The sequence below is a fragment of the Notolepis coatsorum genome (assembly GCF_963971535.1).
Source record: "Notolepis coatsorum genome assembly, chromosome: 9".
NCBI classification, from domain to species: domain Eukaryota; kingdom Metazoa; phylum Chordata; class Actinopteri; order Aulopiformes; family Paralepididae; genus Notolepis; species Notolepis coatsorum.
Window position 1 is genome coordinate 67,648,071 of NC_140173.1, and position 20,981 is coordinate 67,669,051.

The 20,981-nt window shown below is 45.0% G+C and overlaps 1 protein-coding gene across 2 annotated transcripts in view; it reads right to left on the reverse strand.

Annotated features, from left to right (window-relative positions):
* The window catches only part of shld2 (shieldin complex subunit 2), a 178,324-nt gene that overhangs the window by 52,265 nt on the left and 105,078 nt on the right, over positions 1 to 20,981 (reverse strand). For both annotated transcript variants that reach the window (XM_084321641.1, XM_084321640.1), the window contains exons 5-8: positions 20,046 to 20,153; positions 18,574 to 18,768; positions 16,164 to 16,310; positions 13,063 to 13,260 (exon numbers count right to left, since the gene is read on the reverse strand). In XM_084321641.1, the coding sequence (XP_084177767.1) occupies positions 13,063 to 13,260; positions 16,164 to 16,310; positions 18,574 to 18,768; positions 20,046 to 20,153 (648 nt within the window). The remainder of the gene's footprint in view (positions 1 to 13,062; positions 13,261 to 16,163; positions 16,311 to 18,573; positions 18,769 to 20,045; positions 20,154 to 20,981) is intronic.

Here is a 20,981-nt window from a genome sequence, read left to right on the forward strand (position 1 = left end):
AGAAAGTGTGATGAGAGGGCTTCCAGAGGTGGTTAAGAATAGACTGGAAGACGTGGTGGGGTTAATGGACATGACTTATCCTTTGTTCTGTGCACATGTAACACATAGTGTGGAGAAGCAAAGGGCTCAGGAGCAGAAAGTCAGGGATCAGGATAGAAATGACTCAAGGAAGTTAACTCAGCAACAACTGCAGCCCCAAAGGAGGTTGCAGGCAGTAATGGTGTCATCTGCTACCTCTCCACCCATGCAGGACCAGGGACCCCCGCCTGCACCTCAGGTAGTGAGAAGCTATGGCTATAGTTCACAGAACCAGGCGTCCAGGCGGCAGGCAGGGAATGGGCAATCAGGCCCACGGTTTACACAGGGACCGGGGAACGAACAACAGTTTCCCCGTTTCCACTGTTGGAACTGCGGCATGCAGGGACACAGGGAAATGAGATGTAGGCAACCATACCGTCCCGGCTCGGAGTATGGAAGACCCGTGCGCCAGGGGGAGTCACAAGGGCCCCACGACCAGGGGGAGACAGGAGGGCCCCGAAACCAGGGGGGTAATCACTAGGGGTGCCCAGAGAATGCGACGGGGGGAAATCAAATGATTGTGGTTTCCAAGGGAGCTGAGCAAGAACCTATTCTGCAGGTCCTAGTGGAGGGCAAATTAACAGAGATGATGGCAGACACTGGAGCAGGTTTTTCCTGCATAAAGCAAAAATACGCCGCTCACTTACCCCAGTCTGGACAGTATGTTCGGACGGTCGGATTCTCGGGAAAAACACAATTAATACCCACATCAGATCCAATCTCTATGACGTATAACAACAAGACCATAACAATACCTGTATTAATTTCGGACAGCACCCCGCGCAATCTCTTGGGACGAGATGCAATGTGTAAACTAGGCTGTAAAATCCTATGTACGCCTGAGGGGATTCAAATTGAACAAGACGTGTACCAAATGATGCTACAAGGGACGGGGGAGAAAGAGGCCACTGTGTTCTGGCTGGGCAACATAGATGCAGAGCTGCAAAGGGTCTGTGACCCCTGGGAGCCATTTCTGAAAACCCAACTGCCTCAGTCTAGACAAACAAACATGGAGGCACATTGCACACTACAATATTTGACGAATAGTGACCTAGTTAGGAACAAGGCATGGTTGCAGGGACAGCCCGAGCAGGTGCAGATTGACTCATCTACGATAATTGTAGGAAGACAGGGCGCGGCGTTGAGGGTTAACACGGGTAAGTATCTACGGGAACAACATAGACTAAGAGACGCCGCCCCACACATCACTCTGAGAATAAATCCTGGTTACGAATCCGAACATCTAGGTTCAATGATACAGGAATCCGAGACTCAAAGGTGGGTCTCCACGGAATCTCCGCTAATTTGGAACAGCGCAGATGGGAGTTTCATAAAAATAATGATTTCCTTTTCAGTTTTGGCAAAACCGCAAGTAATCAGATTACCAGGAGAGCCTTGCGTTATTCCAGAGGCGGATGCTTTGCTGGAACAGGACATGTTGGCGCGCACCCCGGAACGGTTGTGGTCAAAACACGACACAGATGTGGGTCTAATATTGTCGGCACAGCCAGTGAAGGTCAGGTTAAAGAAGGGTTGTAGACCACCCTTTATCAGACAGTATACAATGAAGCCAGAGTCGGAGGAAGCTATATCACATCAGATTGAGGGACTGTTAAAGGGGGGAGTGCTCGTCCCTTTCAAATCCAGATGTAATACACCTATCCACCCAGTGCTAAAGGCGGACAGGGCTAGGTACAGACTGGTACACGATTTGAGGGCGGTGAACGACGTGGTGTCTGGACCAGAGGCGGAAGTCGCTAATCCACACACCCTCCTGACAAACATCCCCAGTAGCTCGCAGTACTATACGGTCATTGATCTCACGCAGGCATTCTTCAGTGTTCCATTGGAAAAAGAGTCTCAGTATCTGTTTGCTTTTACCCACAGGGGGAAACAATACTCTTACACCCGGTTGCCACAAGGGTTCGCGCACTCGCCGCATTACTTCTCGAAGGCGCTCAAGGAAGACTTGCAAGGAGTGTGCGACACACTACTCAGCACGGTTTTACTGTATGCAGATGACATTCTAATCTGCTCGGATACACGTCAGCAGTGCCATGAGGACTCCATCAAAGTTTTGAGTGGATTAGCCGTGGGAGGCCACAAGGCATCCCGTTCAAAACTGCAGTACTGCCAGCCAAAAGTTGAGTACTTGTCTCGCGTCATTCAAAAGGGCATAAAAAACATCTCACCCACGCAACTCGAAGCTGTATCCAAGGCACCTAGGCCATTGACGGTCCGACAGATGATGACGTTTTTAGGGATGACTGGGTACAGCTCTGAGTGGGTGGAGGACTATACGATAGCGACAGCGCCGTTGAGGATGATGATAAAAGAGGCGGGTACAGACAAGCTTCGCGCTCCCTTGACATGGACCGAGGAGGGGGAGGACGCGTTCATAAACATTAAGCGTCTGTTGTTACAGGCCCCTGCCCTGGCGCTGCCGGATTATGAGAAGTGTTTCCACCTATTCGTCTCACATAGAGCGCAGCATGCGACAGCTGTCCTGACTCAAACACAGGGGGGGAGTGGGAAAAAACAACCGATAGCATATTACTCTAGAGCTCTTTCGCCGGTGGAGCAGGGTCTGCCACCTTGTTATCAGGCCCTGGCCGCAGCACATTTGATGTATGAGAAGGCAACGGCCGTGACAATGGGATATGACATTTGCATTTGGACACATCACAAATTGGCAAACTTGATTGAAAGAGGCAAATTTGTTCTGACCAGCCAACGGCAACAGGCTTACATGAGGCTCCTGCAGTACTGGGACGTTACGATAAAACATGCCACGGCAGTAACCCGGCGGATCTGGTACCACTCCCGAGCGAGGGTCAGCCGCATGAGTGTGAGGTGGAGGTACAGGCTTTCGTGAAACTCCGTCCTGATTTGGGAGTCGACCTGCTCGCGATAGCAGAACTCTCACTTTTTGTGGATGGGTCCTGCTATCGGGAGGGGGAAAATTTAAGGTCAGGATACGCCGTCGTACAGTGCAAACCTAACGGAGAAACACTAACAAGAAAGGCCGAACAATGCATGCAACCATGTTCGGCCCAGCTTGCAGAACTAATAGCACTAACAGAAGCATGCATAATAGCTAAAGATCGCACGGTTAACATCTTTACAGACTCTGCGTATGCGCATGGCGTATGCCACCTATTCGCGGCCATTTGGAAGGCAAGAGGCTTTAAGAAATCGGACGGCTCACCGATTCTTCACCACAAGCAGGTTGTGGCGCTTATTCAGGCTGTAAAGTTGCCCAAAAGCATTGCTATCGTAAAGTGCCAGGCACACAGAAAAGACCTGTCCTTTGTGACGACGGGAAACAACGCGGCGGACGAGGCCGCGAAGGCGGCGGCTGCGGTGCCGTCCACGGCTGTTCTGATGTTTGCGGCCGAACTGACGACTGAGGTAACTGAGGATAATTTGAGTGATCTTCAGGACTCAGCCACGCAGGCCGAGAAACAGTCGTGGACGGAGAGGGGGGCTGTAAGGGGGGCAGATGGTCTGTGGAGGAGTCATAACGGTTTGATAGTCGCCTCCATCGATCTTCTGTCCTTAGTGATACCTGAGGCTCATGGTGTTGATCACTGTGGAAGAGCAGAGACCCTGAAACGAATCACGAAAATGGGATTTTGGTCCCCAAAGCTTCAGGCACAAATTGACGTTACACTAGCCAGGTGTTTAACATGCTTACAGGGCAATGTGCGCAAAGGAGTACCGACAGTGGCGGCTTACACACCCCTCCCTGAGGGACCATTCAGACATCTGATTATGGACTATACAGACATGATAACGCCAGTGCAGGGCAAACGATACCTCCTGGTAGTAGAGGACTGCTTTAGTCGCTGGATTGAGGCCATTCCATCTAAACACAAGAACGCGGACACAGTGATCAAGTTCCTGTGTCGCGAGGTCATTCCGAGATTTGGAATTCCCACGATATTACAAAGCGATAATGGCCGCGAGTTCATCGACGAGGTGGTTAAAGGGCTGATGCAGAAATTAGGTATAAGACAGCGCCTTTCCTGTGTCTATAGTCCCGGGTTGCAGGGGAAGGTGGAAAGGGCCAATCTGGTCATTAAAAACAAACTGTTGAAAATCTGTATGCAAACTAAGCTTAACTGGATTGATGCTTTGCCACTTGCTCTGATGGCTATTAGAAGCAGCGTAAACCGCCAAACACAGCTAACACCGCATGAAATGCTTACAGGCCGCAGCATGCCAGCACCGCCATTTAGACACCTGGCTAGGGGCCCGGCATTAGATATTTTTGAGCAAGATCTGAAAAATATCTTCAGCAAGTGACTAAAATACATGAAGCTGTGTTTCGACAGGAGCAGAGAAAGGAGAGAAAGGGGGTGAAGGAGGCGGAGAAGGAAGCCACCAAACCGAGACTGATCCCTGGGGACTTGGTCTTCGTAAAGGTCCACAAGAGAAAGTGGTCATCACCCCGGAGAGAGGGCCCGTACGAGGTGATCCGATCGACTGGAACGGCAGTCCAAGTCAAAGGATCAGCGACCTGGTTCCACTTCAATCACTGCATAAAGGCCAGCGGCGATCTCTTGGGGGATACAATCGATCGCAGTTATGCAGAACCCGACATGGAGGGTCCGAGACGGCAACTGGAAGGTGCAGTGCCTGCTGATGCTCCCGCAGATGTTGGCAGCAGTGTGCGGACGGTCGGCCGGGCACAACGACGTCATTAAGAACCGTCACGGTCGACCCGTCCTTGAGGATGACGGGTTTGAGTGGGTAGGAGTCCCACGGGGTCCCGCTCAGGCTCAAGTACCAGCAGGCTTTCATGACCAGGCTCAGAATCAGGCGCCCCCTCTTCCCTCCATCGAGGAAGGGGGGGAGAAGATAAGACTACAACCAAAAGGGGTGTTTCCCGTAGGACCGCAAGGGCATGTTTTTGATTTTGACCATTCCCCCGTTACAGGCGGGGATACTTACCATTATACTAACGAGGATCGGGTTGTGGGGGTAGATAGGAGGGTTGAGCCTGTCCCGAACCAATCACAGGGGACAGGGGTGAGGGGAAAAAGGGAGGTCAAGGACACTGAGTCGGAAGAGGTGGGGGGACAGGATATGTTCCAGAGGACAGCCGGAACGTTGAGGGACTCAGTGGGCTCACTCTGGGCCAGGTTGAGGGGTTTGCTTCCTTCCGGGGAACAAGATGGGGGCGACTATGACTATGACGAGGAAGACCCGGAGGCTGACCCGATGTATAGGGCGGCTTTAGGGAATGAGTGGTTTAAGTGGGTCCAGTACACGAGCGCGCAGAATCAGATAGAGGATTGTTATGTCTGCTCCAAGGCACGTCCGGATAGGCTGCTGGTGAAGGGCACGAAGTTCAGTTGGGCTCAGTGTGACAGGGACGCAGAGGCATGGGAGGGGCCCCATAATAGTCGCCCTTGGTGCGAGGCAGAGTGTTTGGGGTTTCTCGGCTCTAGTCGTTTTAAGGCGGCAGGAAACGTCACGGATTTCAAGGATGTCACTATGCGGGAACGTTGTAGGAAATTGGATGTACGTGTGCAGGGGGTAGCGACGGGGTTGCCAATACCCAGAGGTGTCAAACTATGGCTGACCAAGGATTTCGAGTGCTTGCAAAAGGAGGGGACCCGGGATGTAGGGGAGGTGGCAGAGGGGCGGTGCACTACTATTTGGAGCATCACGACTAACTGCACGAAAGAAGGAAAGTGTGGACACGGGGTCGTGTTAAAGGGAGTGGATACCAACCCACGGCCTGTAGCTTGCCCTTTTCATGTCCAGGATATGGCACTGGCGGACCAATACTGGCTCTGCGGCGGTAGGAGGTTGAGGAATACACTTCCTTTAGATTGGTCAGGTAGATGTGCCCGGGTTCAGGCGATCATGCCAATGGTGGTCCTACCATTATCAGTGACGGAAGGACCTTCTGAGTCTCCTATCTCTCGAACGAAGCGTAGCTACAAGGCAGACCCAAGGGTGTATCTGGACAGCATAGGACAGCCAAGGGGCATTCCAGCCGAGTTCATGGCTAAGAATGAGATTGCGGCAGGGTTTGAGTCTATTCTGCCATGGATATCGGTCAATAAGAACACCGGGTGGATCAACTATTTGTTTTACAATCAGCAGCGGTATCTCAACTACACCGAGGAGGCGTTGGATGCAATGGGGGACCAGATGCACGCGACCAGTACGGTGGCGTGGCAGAATAGACAGGCTCTGAACTGGTTAATGGCGGAGAAGGGTGGAGTCTGTTCCATGTTTGGACAGTACTGCTGCACATTCATTCCGACGAATGTGGGGCCAGGGGGAAAGTTCTCCGAGGCCATGGCTAAGCTGAAGGATTTGAGGGAGGAGTTGAGGGGGAATTCTGGCCGGAATGAAGAATGGTGGGGGAGTGGGGTGTTGGAAAGATTGGGACAGTGGGGAAGCATAGTGATGCAGACGGGGATATCCATTGGGGTGGCAGGGTTGATATTGGTTCTCCTTTTCTGTTGTGGTATGCCTCTCTTGGGTAGGCTGGTAACTTCACACGTAACGAGCCAAATGCTGATGGTGGGACAGAAAGAGATTGAGCCACAAATCGGGCCATATCCTCAGCTTTATGCTGCCTTAGAGGGAGACGAGGGGATAGAGGATTAGGGGTATGGTGAGGTAGGGACATTTTCTTTTTGTTGGTTCTTTCCTTTAAGAGTGACGGGGGATGGTCTGAGTGCAGTTTTGTTGGTTTATTCCTTTAACTAGGAATTTTAGTCTGATTTTCTAATGATCCTTCGGCATAGAGATTGCAACCATTGAAAATCATTGCATTATTTTTTTTTTTTTTTATTATTATTTTTTTTTTATTTTACTCGTGGTCCTGGTCAAACCGGAATGGGAAGGGGCATCGGCAGAGTGTCGGTTCTGAGCCTGAGGAAGCATTGAGAAGAAGTGGTCTGGGGATCGGTTCTGGGGACTGGAGGGACAAAGGGGGGGGCTAACGCAGTGGGCAAGATGGGCACCTCCCGTCGAAGATGGGGGGACACGTGGTGAGGTCGGTACCAGCGCCTCCCGTCCAGGCATGGGGACATGCTTCTACGAGGACTGGAGGTGTGGCGTGGTGGTTGCTGTATTGGCAAAATGTGACTTTTGGCAATACGGTGAGGAGACTATGGCGTGGGCATGGAAGGGGGGCTGAGCGATGGACATTGGGACTCAATGTTATGGAAGAGACAATGTCATTTTTTTTTGGGAGGGATGTTCTATGTTTAGTTCTGACGGTCAACTTCTCCTTTCCCTGATGAGAGTCGCGGTTTCCGGCCGGAACTGTGGCTCATTTGGTAAGCGGTGGAGGTTGGGGGGATTTGTCTGTCAGGTTAGGATTATAAATTGGTTTTTTTTTTTTTTTGATGTTTTATTATTACTCTTGTTTTGAGCGGTTTTGTGTTTATTGTGAGAACGGTAGTCAGCCTTTGTTGGTCCGTTAGGGGTCCAGTGAATGAAGTAAGGTTTCTTGTTTAGTTAGACATTTAAAATTTATTATATGGCTAGGTTTCTTGTTTAGATCAGCCATTTAAACTTTTATTATATAAATATGGTTTCTCGTTTAGTTAGACGTTCACATTTTCTTGGTTATATGATTTGGGTGGGACTAGGGATAGCCCCAAATGGGGGAATGTTGGGGAAAATGTGTATGGGGTGGACTAGTTTAATATAGGTCAACTAGCAGTGCTGAAAGACGGTCTGGCTGACGTTCTTAAAACAACTTGGACAGATGGACATTTCAGTACGGCACGTTGTGTGCTGGTAATCTCGTACATCGTATCGCTTTCATATCTTGTTCTTTTCTCTCTTTCATACATACACAGCACACACACACAGACACAGCACACACACACAGACACACGGACACACACATACACAGCACACACACACAGACACAGCACACACACACAGACACACAGACACACACAGTCACACAGACACACACACACACAACATACACACCGACACACACACACACACACACATTCCCTGTGACACAATACACACATACAATACACATACGTCTGTACGCAGACGCGCACACACACAGACACACACACACATACACACACACACACACACACACACACACATCTCACTCTCTCTTCAATGTTCTTAAATGTTTTACATCATATCGTGTGTGTACATCATATCTTGTTTATCTCTCTTCATGTTCTTAATGTTCTTATCTCTCTCCGGTGTTAAATCTACGTATCATCTTAATGTACGTCATGTCAGATCTGACATGATATGATACGTCATCATATCTGTCATGGGGGGGCAGGACTGAGAGGGGATTTAGGGGACAAGCAGAGGGATTGAGAGTTAGAGTGTTTTTTGTTCAAGCTGTGGTGATCCTCTGCTCGAACCATAGCTTTTGCTGTTGGAACTTCTTTTTCCTAAATAAATTACCTACTTGTTACAATTGGAAATATCGTCTCTTGTTGTGTTAAACAACCCTCAGCCACAACAGTATCTATATTCGGATACAACTGTCAACCTTTCTCCTCTGAGACAGTATTCATCAGCCTCTTTGTAAAAAACATGCAAACAGTCTTTTTGGTGTTTAAATGCAGACATGAGTTAGTCAACCATTCAGTGACCGATGTCAACACCGCTGTTAACTTGTTTGCAGCTTGCTGCTTGGTTTCTGCATGGACATAAATGACCGTATCATCTGCATACATCTGGATGTCAGACTTATTGCATACAAGGTATCTATATTCGGATACAACTGTCAACCTTTCTCCTCTGACATAGACATCAGGTGAGACAGTATTCATCAGCCTCTTTGTAAAAAACATGCAAACAGTCTTTTTGGTGTTTAAATGCAGACATGAGTTAGTCAACCATTCAGTGACCGATGTCAACACCGCTGTTAACTTGTTTGCAGCTTGCTGCTTGGTTTCTGCATGGACATAAATGACCGTATCATCTGCATACATCTGGATGTCAGACTTATTGCATACAGCTGGAAGATCATTAATGTATAAACTAAACAACAGCGGTCCCAAATTCCCAATATAGATCCTTGGGGGACACCAAAACCACAGCTAAGGGCAGAGGATAGCTCACCATTTGCCCTTACTCTCTGAGTTCTACCTTCAAGATAAGACTTCATGTATGTGATGGTATTAGGGGAGAAGTTGTACCGAGAAAGCTTGGTGAGCAGGACACCATGATCCACAGTGTCGAAGGCTTTCTTTAGATCTAAAAATGCGGCTGCAACAACTCCCCCCTTATCAAGCTTAGATTTAATACTCTCCAGGAGGAAGCAGATTGCAGTCTCTGTTGAGTGTTTTGCCCTAAAACCAAACTGCATGGGGTGCAGTCCAACAGAACTGGTGCTAAGGTGACTTGTTAGTTGTTCTGCTATGTGTTTCTATTTTGGAAATAACAGGTAAAATGCTAATTGGCCTATAGTTAGCTACCTCAGAGGATTGACCTGCTTTGTAGATGGGGGTTATTATAGCTTCCTTCCATGCTCCTGGGAAAACGCCTTCACTATAGTGTTTTTAAATTGTTTTTAACACTGTAAAGTAATTTTTTGTTTTTGTTTTACACTAATGTAATTTTAGCTATATAAATTGTTACAGTAGGTTCATTATGCATTGTGTGTACTGACTTTTAATCATTTTGTTTTTTGCAATAGTGATTGTTTTTGTGTGTTTTTTTGTGTGTGGACCCCAGGAAGACTAGCTGGTTGCTATCGCACCAGCTAATGGGGATCCCTAATAAAATAAAATAAAATCAAAATAGGATCTATTTATGATTGTTGATATTGGTCCAGATAAGCATTCATTAAACGTTTTTAGTAGCATAGTGTTTAGACCATACACATCCTTGGCTTTAGAGTTCTTCAAGGAATTTATAATTGTTGTCACTTTTGTTACAGTGATTTCACACAGCTCAAAGACAGGCTGATTTTGATCCACTGGAGACATAGTCAGATTAGTAGGGGAGCTCTGTTGCAGAGTCTGCACCGACTCTACAAAATAGGAATTAAAACGTGTTGCAATTTGAGGTCCATCCTGTGTAATATTGCCATTCACACAGATTTCTAGGCACTTTTTTTCCCAGTGTGTTTCCCTGTCAGTTTATTCAAGTTCTCCCAGATCAATTTGGAGTTTCCCTTTGCTTGGTCAATGATATTAATAAAGAAATTGGCCTTTGCTTTCCTTATTTCTCTTGCCACCTTATTTCGCAGTCCTATAAACTTAAGTTTATTAGTGGTCAGTTTTGATTTTATGGCTACTTTCAGTGTCGCATCACGCTCCCTCATCATTTGAAGTAAATCACCTCCTATCCATGGAAGAGTGTTTTTCTGTCCACATCTAGGTTTTGTTTTCCTCATAAAAGTATTCATTACATGTTGGACGGTAGATAAAAGGGCATGACAGTCAGAGTTAGCATCAGAGTAGGACAGTACCTCATTCCATTTGATCCCTTTAATTGCATTTTCAAAATTAGTTTGTTCCCCTTTAGGTATTCTAAGGTGGCTAGGCTTTCTTTCCCCAGGGCTAAAACGCTTTTTGGACAGTTTCCTAACTGTTACAAAGGGTCAGATTAAACCGAATATATATATTTATTACTTGAGATATATTGTATAGTATTTGTATATCGTCTGATATCCCTTGTATATTCTTTGTACATATACACGGAATATCCCTTTACCTAGTACAGGCCAGACCATAATATTCGTTCTCCTATTGGACAGCGATCCCCTAGGCGCCACGGCCATACCCCCAATGTCTAGTTCAAAGTCACCGCTGAGACATGCCTGGACATGCCCGGTTCTGCGCAAGAATACGAGACAGAAATAAGGCTGGTACTAGATTGTTCACCTTACGTATAAATACGTCGCAGGTGGATACAGCAGTTAGTTACCCAATAAGTTGAAGCCTCACACCACGATACAACGTGCTGTGAAGTGGGCCCGTTTTTGCCCCGAAATAGAGCCTTGAGACCGCGTGCGAATTGATAGCTGAAGTGTCAGAGTTTAACGCTGGATCGTCGAGTTCGACCTATTCTATTATTAAGTAATAGTCTATTATGTATAGTGTATCGTGCGGCTACCGTTCTACAGTGACCAGCATTACCAACGTTTCATCGTACCGAGCTAGTGTGCTTATCCAGGCTGGGCGGCTTAACCTGGTGCCGTCATCCGAGGAGCCCTAGACGAGAACCGTGTGGATATGTACACTGGATAACCTACCCGACGACTACAGAGCCCTTTTCGGCTGGATTATATTTGCTTTGGTCCTGTAGCTGTTGGAGCGGAGAATCGTCTACACCCACTGTTGTGTGGGATTTACCCTGTGAGGAGCACCGTCGAGCCCGCCTCTAGTACTCTGAGGCTGGCTAGCTTTCCTCCATGCGGCACTGCATACCGGAGAATAGCTGTTGTTCGTCTACGGATCAAGGGATTATTGCACTGTCTCCTGTACCTGGAGTCTCCTTATTCCTCGTTGACCCAGACTTTCGCTACCGACAAATCCTCTCCCCTGCTGGCTTACAACCGGAGGGACCCCTTTAGTATCTCCAGCTGATCTACTAGTGTACCATATATAATTCTTATGATACAGGTGGTATTAATTATCTCCTGCGTAATATGCTCATGGACTTACGCTCTTGACCTATTCATGCACATTCTTCGCCTTACAAGCGCAACTCTCAATCTTGATAAGTAATGTAAGATAATCTTCGTGCTGCTAATAAATATTCTTCTAAACCGTATTTCTTGTGAAGCCGTGTTATTGTGGGTGTGTTCATCTCATATACCTGTGTACTGTATGGCCAGTAGTAATGTACATAACGCAGTAGTGGTTTAATGATACCATACTTATTTAATACAGTCAGGGAATTGTACCCCTCAGTTACACTAACAATAAGGGTTAAATTATGGTCAGATAACCCTGTGATCATATTGAGAGTCTTAACAATTCTCTCTGGCTTATTTGTGAATATTAGGTCGATCAGTGTGCTGGAGGACTGGGTTATTCTCGTCGGTCCCTTAACTAACTGTGTCATGTCAAAGGTCTTTGTGATTCGTTTAAGAGCACTTCTGCTGTTTTTGTCTTCCCAATTGCAGTTTATGTCACCCATTAGTAATACCTCTTTGCCAAAATCACATTATTTTAGAAGTTTGTTTAATTGGTCAAAAAATGAAACTTTGGACGAGGGTGGTCTGTACAAACCAACAAGAGTGAAGGTCATTTGGGGAGATAGTGTGATATTCAGTCCAATGCACTCAAGTTCATTATCACATCGCCACTCAATTTGTCTACAGCTGATGGTGTCTCGGACATAACACAATATGCCTCCCCCTCTTCCTTTAGGTCTATCCCTCCTGTAAATATTGTAGCCGGGGATGCTTAATGCTGCATTTGGAGAGTTTTTATGTAGCCAGGTCTCTGACAGACACAAATAGTCCAAATTCAAGTCTTTAATGAGATGTTGGATTTGTTCACATTTCCCAATGATGCTGCGAATGTTTATGTGGCCTCCAAGTAGCCCCTTCGGTTTTGCACTTGGATCCCATAGTATTTTTGCTTGATTGACAGTTTGAAAGAAGTCCTGCTTTCTGCGTTTGATGATTGCAGGATTTATAGTTCTATTCTTCATACATACATACATGGTAGCAATAGTATCTAAAGTACATAAGAACATTTTAAAATGTTTATAAATAGAGCTAAGAACAAAAAAAAAGCCTAGGAATATGAGCGCTGGTATGAATATAAGATAAAGGCTAAAAGTCAAGGCTCTGAGCTCAAAGTCATATTCACCAGGGGCCAGTTGAAGTAGAGTGGGCATGGTTAGATGCTAGATAGATCTATCTATCTATCTATCTGTCTGTCTGTCTGTCTGTCTGTCTGTCTGTCTGTCTGTCTGTCTGTCTGTCTGTCTGTCTGTATCTATCTATTCACCTATCACTCACTCACTCACTCACTCACTCACTCACTCACTCACCGGTGTATTTCTGGGACAGTAGGGTGTGAAGGTCCAGCTCCAGACTTGTGGTACTGGTACTGGTCCTGTAGAAGTCCAGGGCCCGGCAGTCATCAGGGAACAGAGGCTGGCAGGAGGTCCAGGGGGTGGAGTGGAGCTCAGGGAGGCCCGACGTGGTGCTCTGCCTCACCAGGAGCAGGCGCACGTCCCACACCGCCTCTGTGGAGGCAGGAGGGAAACACAATCAATGATCAGCACATTGTGCATTCATTACAAGATATACTATTTACTTTTTCATTTTGACAATAAATGACACATCATGGGTACAGAACTGAGTCTGTATTATATATGATATTATATAATATATATATATATTATATATATATATTCTTATTATATATCATTTAAATATATTATATTATAATTTTATTTGGTTGATTCTTGAGTTTTTATTTTAAGTCGTTTGTTATTTTATTCTTTAACCCTTTCGCTGCCACTGGGATCCATCTAATCTCAATTTATAAGGCCACTTTATCATAACAACCTTTCATTGTGCGTGAGGCTGTTTGTAGAGCTAAATCTATACTTTATATTATTGCTATCTGTCCATTGTTATTGTCAATTGACACTATAAACCGTCCCTTCAATATGCCTTAAATAAATAATTTTTTCATCAATACGTTCCCATTTTATAGCGTCGTGAATGTGAACTATATACCGCAATGTTCTGGGGTATTTCCTGGAAGGCGAGATATAGGACGCTAAGCTAATAACGTTAAATCGAATGGCGTTTTGGCTATACACAAGCTAGAGCTAAAACTCAAAATGCATATTATCGGTATCATGGTCCACCATGAATGCATGAAATGGGGGGGGGAGGGGCGGGGGACGTCGTTTCTGATGATTGATTACCAATAACGGCATTAGCCTCATTAGCTGATCGGCTATCAAAGCAAGGCCCGATCGGGCTGTAATTTACGTGAAAAAGCTCTTACCGTGGTCCGGTTGGATCCCAAACAGGATTTTCCAGTTATCGATCGCCATCTGGTAGATCGATATGTCCATTGGCTGATGCTATATTCCTTTACTGCATACTGAATTCAGCGTCGCAAAAAGTATTCCAGGCGATCTGGTGAAGCCATAGCTTGAGGCTAACAGAAAAGTCCACCCATGATGAAAAAAAAAAAAAAAAAACACCGGTCTGTAACAGGGAACACTGCATTATCAAGACAGCGCCCCTACGAGGATCTGGCCGGTAATGCACTTTTCCGAATCCCAAGAGTAGGGTAAATCTGCAGTGCCGCTCGGTGAAATTGAGTAGGATATTACAATGGAATAAATGCCAAAACAACCTTACCACGTATATATACGTGGTTGGCCCTCAAGCGTTGGATCCAAAACACGTGTATATACGTGGTTGGCCACGAATGTGTTAAAATGTTTTTGTGTTATTTCACTGTGTGTGTGTGTGTGTGCGTGCGTGTGTATTTCTTAGCACCACCTTATTTTAAAGTGTTATCTTCTCATCATTTTCCTTTTATAAAATTTGTTATTTTCTCTTTGTTTGATTCTTGAATGGTAGAATTCTGTGTGTCATACAGCTACAGTATTGTCATGGTGACAGAAAAAACAAATAAACAAATAACCACACTGTCTGTGGAGAGATCCATGCTGGAGCTGACTTACTGTGTGACTGTACCTCTTCAGAGAGAGAGAGAGAGAGAGAGAGAGAGAGAGAGAGAGAGAGAGAGAGAGAGAGAGAGAGAGAGAGAGAGAGAGAGAGAGAGAGAGAGAGAGAGGTTGACTGTACCTCTCTAAATATATTGAATTGAAGGCTTATTTGTTGCCTGTCGATAGCGACAAAATCCGACAAAATCCGTTCAGCGGTTCTCGAGTTACATGCCAGTATTTGAGGCTTGTGCAAAGTAAACCGTATTGCGCAAAATACCACTCCAGACTCTTGGGGCTCTAGTTCCGTCAATCTAGATCCGATCTTGAAAATGATTGTGGAGGGTTGTAGCCAATGGGTGTGGCTTTCCAATGATACCCCACCTGATGATGTATGAATCAGGGATCTGGTGAAAAACTAACAAGCGAAAACAGGAAGAGAAAAACAGCCGAATTAATTGAGAATAAGAAAACTCAGTTTTTCTTTTGTACAGTTTACCAAAATCACTCCTAATCACTCATTTCTGAATGGATCTTTATGAAATTTGGACATGTACTACATAAGGCTATGGGTCCGTATGGATTTGTAAGCCATACCACCTTCTGGGGAAATACTACCTCTGGACTACTAACTACTACAGAAAAACTTGAGTAACAACTCAAGTTCAGACCTATGTTACTCTATTACCTTAGCACTTTCGTTCTGGAATCAGAAACTTCAGAATGTCATCTTTCAAAAGAGACCAGGCTCATGCATGTGCTATAAGTATAAAGTATGTTGTTTTGGTTTGCAAAAAAGGTATGCGGTCCTCAAAAATGAAAACTAAAAAGGCCACGTTTGGGGGCGAAGGTTAACCGGTCTTAACATGTGTAACATGTAGGGCCAACAGTGGTTAGGGAGGTAGAACAGTCGTCTGGTAATCCGGAGGTTCCCAGTTCGATTCCCGCTCCAACAGGGCAGCGTGTCGAAGTGTCCTTAACCCCTAACTGCTCCTGATGAGCAGGTTGGCACCTTGCATGGTTGCCTCCACCATGTCAGTGTGTGATTGTGTGAGTGAATGGGTCAAATGTGAGGAACAAATTGTAAAGCGCTTTGGATAAAAGCTCTATATAAATGCAGCCATTTACAATTTAACCTGTGTGTGTACTTCAATAACAATACAAATATTGATTGAAGAACCAAACTTACATTGAAACAAATATAACCATGACAGCATGTGTCATTCTGAAGTTCTAAGTATATTTAAACTTTAACTACTTTTCATTTTGAAATAGCTAGTAGTTTTTGGTAAACTACAGAGTAGTTTCACCAACATTGTACATATATATACACACATATAACCATATCAAGTAGTATATAACCATAACAGTATTCAAAGAGTTATTTGGTGGTGATATAGTTATGGCTGAGTGCATTAGCTGAGCTGAATTCTTCTTCTGTTGTTGTTCTGTACCTTTGTTCCTGTTGATGAGTGTGAGCCAGGTCAGGGCAGCTCCCCACAGCACCAGCGCCCCCTGCTGGCCGTCACCCTGCTCTACCGTCAGAACAGCTTTCAGTACCCGTCCTGACCTGGACTGGCCCTGCGCCTCCGGTCGCCAATCTGACACACACAACACAACACAACACAACACAACACACACACACACACACACACACACACACACACACACACACACACACACACACACACACACACACACACACACACACACACACACACACACACACACACACACACACACACACACACACACACACACACACACACACACACACACACACACACACACACACACACACACACACACACACACACACACAAAGAATGTGTGTAGATACCCATATGACATGATATTCAAACTCTTATTACAACACACACACACACATGCACACACACACATCTATAGGGTGTATAGAGCTTGTCTCTAGCTCAACCCAAACCCCTCTACGTTCTGTCTAAACCCAAACTGAAGTGCGTGTACCTGCTGGCTGCAGACGCTCCTCTACATCGGAAATGGATTTGCATATACAATCAAAACTCTTCATACTTGTTCATACTTCTCTGTTCATACTTTTTGCACATTACTGCTCAATTGCACAGTCTGTCAAAGATTCCATCCCACTGTATTGTTATTTCTATTCTAATTTTTTTATTCTTTTTTTTATTTAACCTTAATTTACCCAGGCAAGCAATTAAGAACAACTTCTTAATTAGTGTATATATACTCGACCACATCATGCACAATTGTACAGGCCTGGCCTATTTGAACCTATTTGATTTTATAATTCTATTCTATTCTATTGTGCTTCTATTTGAATTTAGTTTATATTCCATTTTATTGTATTCTACCGTTATTGTCTGTCCGTTAATGTCGCACCAAACAACCAAATAAGATTTCTTGTGATGAATCCAAAATGTCAATGTGGTTAGAAGTGGTGGAGAGAATAAAAGCTAGCTTATAATGGTAGTGTCTGGTTAGGAGCGAGGGATAATGGAGGTACTATCCAAAGAGGGGTCCGGGAGGGGGGGGTTCGAGCTGGAGCATATGTGTGTAGGTTTTTAGATAACAGGTATTAGGGGTATATCCTGTATAAGACATTGGTATAAATGGTAATTTCGTTGGATATACACTGTATATTAATGCTTGTGTATCTTATCGTGTGTTGTCATGTTTGTTTATATGTGTGTTTAAAAAAATAATAATAATAATAAAAAATAAAAAATCTTGTGTAAACTACTTGGCAATAAAGACCTTTCTGATTGTGATTGTGATTGTGATTTGGGTGAGAAGGGACCGCGAGGCGTCTATATTAATCCCAGCCGAAGAGTGCAAGAGCGCTTCCGCATTCTTCGCCGCGCATGCGCATGAGGTCCTCGCTTGGTTCAGACGCCCCATTCAACACGGTTAATCACAGATGCCAGCACGCGCCATATTAAAGCCTTTGGTTCATATTAGCAACGCTGGTCAATCACATTAACGCTGGTCAATCACATTAATCACAGAACACGCCATATTAAATCGCTAATACGGTATATATAATAATATAATAATAATAATATATATACGCGATGGACGCAGCAGGCGATGTTTGCATACTTCATATATGTGTCTACCTCTTCTTGCTGTCATTACATCCATGTATGTGATTGATTGATTGATTGAAAAGTTATAACACGCCATAACGTTATTTCCCTGTACATTGTAATGTTAACACAACGCAGCGTTACATATTATCCAAACAAGGACCACATAACCACATCGCTGCTTCAGCATAATTGTTTGTGTTATTTCCCCGGGTGATGAGACTGCGCGCGCCCCGGTAACTGAGTGCCCAGCACTCTCTGCGACTGTAGAGGCGCGCAATGTACCGCAGGTACTTTTCATACCTGCAATTGACCAAATAAGGAAACAAACACAGAAGATGCACATTGAGCTGTACTGTACTGTACCCATTCTGCAATCTGTTAATAAACTTTTCAATCAATCAATCAATCACATACATGGATGTAATGACAGCAAGAAGAGGTAGACACATATATGAAGTATGCAAACATCGCCTGCTGCGTCCATCGCGTATATATATTATTATTATATTATATTATTATATATACCGTATTAGCGCTTTAATATGGCGTGTTCTGTGATTAATGTGATTGACCAGCGTTGCGACCAGCGTTGCTAATATCGTAATATGAACCAAAGGCTTTAATATGGCGCGTGCTGGCATCTGTGATTAACCGTGTTGAATGGGGCGTCTGAACCAAGCGAGGACCTCATGCGCATGCGCGGCGAAGAATGCGGAAGCGCTCTTGCACTCTTTGGCTGGGATTAATATAGACGCGACCGCGAGGGGAGTCTTACCTGTGACCATGTCAGTGTGCCTGACCCTGAGCAGAGCGTGGACCAGGGAGTCTGGCTTCAGAGAGCTGAGGCGGGCGTAGGGACGGTTGTTTGGGTTCTGGGGGACGCGGGGAGGCAGGGAAACCAGCAGGGGGCGCTGCTCACGCAAGAAGACGCAGAGTGACCTCAGTGTGCGGCCGTTGACGTTCTGTGGAACTGGATGACCGAGAGTGGAGAGTCATGGATTACAGGATTACAGAAATCTGATAAAAAATGACGTGAGTATAAAACCATAGTTAGATTACTTTAGATTAGATTAGATTTGAATGTATTGTCATTATACAGCACAAGTACAGTACACTGAAAGGAAGTTTGGTATCCAACCAGAGTGCAAATGTAACAGTAAAGTGCAATAGTAATATGCATAATATAAGTAATATACCGATCGCAATTGACCGGCTGCACTAAATACATCTGTTCACACTTGGCATTAACACTTTAGTTGCCAAAGGACGAGTTTAGGCGTCCTTCCCCGCCATGCTCAAGTTGCCGAAGACGCCGTAACTCGTCTTTGATATCAATATTTAAAAAATCTGTGATCGGAATCATATTTCCTTTCCGGGGCCCTGAGACACAAGTGTGATCTCCTCTCAATCCTCTAGCGGTTCAAGACCGCCATCTGGTGGCCGATCCGCAGATCGAAAAAACGGATATTACCTTTAACCCGGCAGGACTCACTCCATATGTGGTACGGGCACTCGCTAATGTTAGAGAGACTCAGTCTTCACACAGTGAACATCGATTGCTGCAAATAACTCGAAAAAACAACATGATTTGGACGTATATATTATTATACAACCTGGAAATGGACAGAGTATTTCAACATCCCATAATGGAAAACTGTCTACCCCACGCTGATCGCCCAACGGCCCGCGGAGACTGGGGTGAGTTTTAGCGTATAATATTACCGTGTTCGACACTAACTGCTATGATGAACATTTGACCCACATTAGATGAATGGTAAAACGTTGCCCACGGAATTATAAACGATCCCCCGCCCATCCGGTCAATATCAGATGATACGTAGAAACTTCTAGAAGTACGTCCAATTGATAATTTTTGATCTCGCACAGATTCCTACCAAACTGTATTTCATCATCAATATAATGTATTTGGGGCTATAAATCACGTTCTGGAGAAAGCTGCAGAAAGAGATGAAAGCATACTTATACTTTAGATCATATTTTAGTATGAATATGTGAATGAAAAAGTTTAACGTTGCTACACCATGAACAATACATATAGGACCTTGAATGGGCCCTAATAATGGCAATCTAGCAATAGAATTTAAAAAGTTATAGCCCTGCAAAGAAGGGGAACTTCTCCATGTTAAATAGAGCTGGCAACGGATGGTATATCATGAATTTAACCTTAGGCAATCAAAGTGTTAAGACACTACAAAGGTGAGACTCTGGTTTGATCTCTAGCCCCACCTGGTGGTGAGCTGCTGACGGTGACCTGGCCCAGGTGGAGCAGCCTGCAGGTGAAGGTAGACTGCAGCACGGTCTCTCCTCTCCACTTGTCCTCGTTCACCACCACCCCTGACACGGAGAAGTGCACCACAAAACTGATATTCATATTAATATTATTAATAATATAATCGATCTATCTATCTACATGCCTATCTATCTAACTATCTATCTATCTATCTATCTATCTATCTATCTATCTATCTATCTATCTATCTATCTATCTATCTATCTATCTATCTATCTATCTATCTTAACGATACAGCAGTATATAAGAGTAGGTCTGTGGTGAGTGATGTGTACAGCTGAGGGCCTGAGGCTACAAGTACGGTTTGATGGTATTATCACCATATCCATGTGTTCCTCACAGAAACACCCTGGGCCCCGTTCCTCGTACGTGGTTCAACTAAGCTGATCAAATGTCCTATTAGCCAGCTTAAATTAACCCGATGATTGATGTCAGGCTCAGCTTTCTCAAAGGCTGATTCGCGCTCAAACAATCTTGTTAATTCGAACCAGACTTAGACCTATCTCAAACCCTGCCCCTTTTCTTGATCCTCCAATCACAGCTGTCGCTTACCTCTGACTTCCTCGTACAAACTTTGGAGGATCAAGAAAAGAGGGCAGGGTTTTGAGACAGGTCCATTGCGCGCGCCCGCCCCACTTCAGAAGGGGGAGGCATCGATCACCGAAACCATGATTTTCTAACGGGAAAATATCGCCGACAAGTTAAATGCTGAGGTACAGAGAAAGTGTTGGGAAAATGTATAGGCTCATTTTAAGTGCCTCATTACCCCAATCAATCAGATTATATTTATTTAAATGTGGCTGCTGGCAGTAGGCTTAATGGAATGAATAATCAAATGAGATCTTGCTAGCGAAAAATTATTATTTCAACTC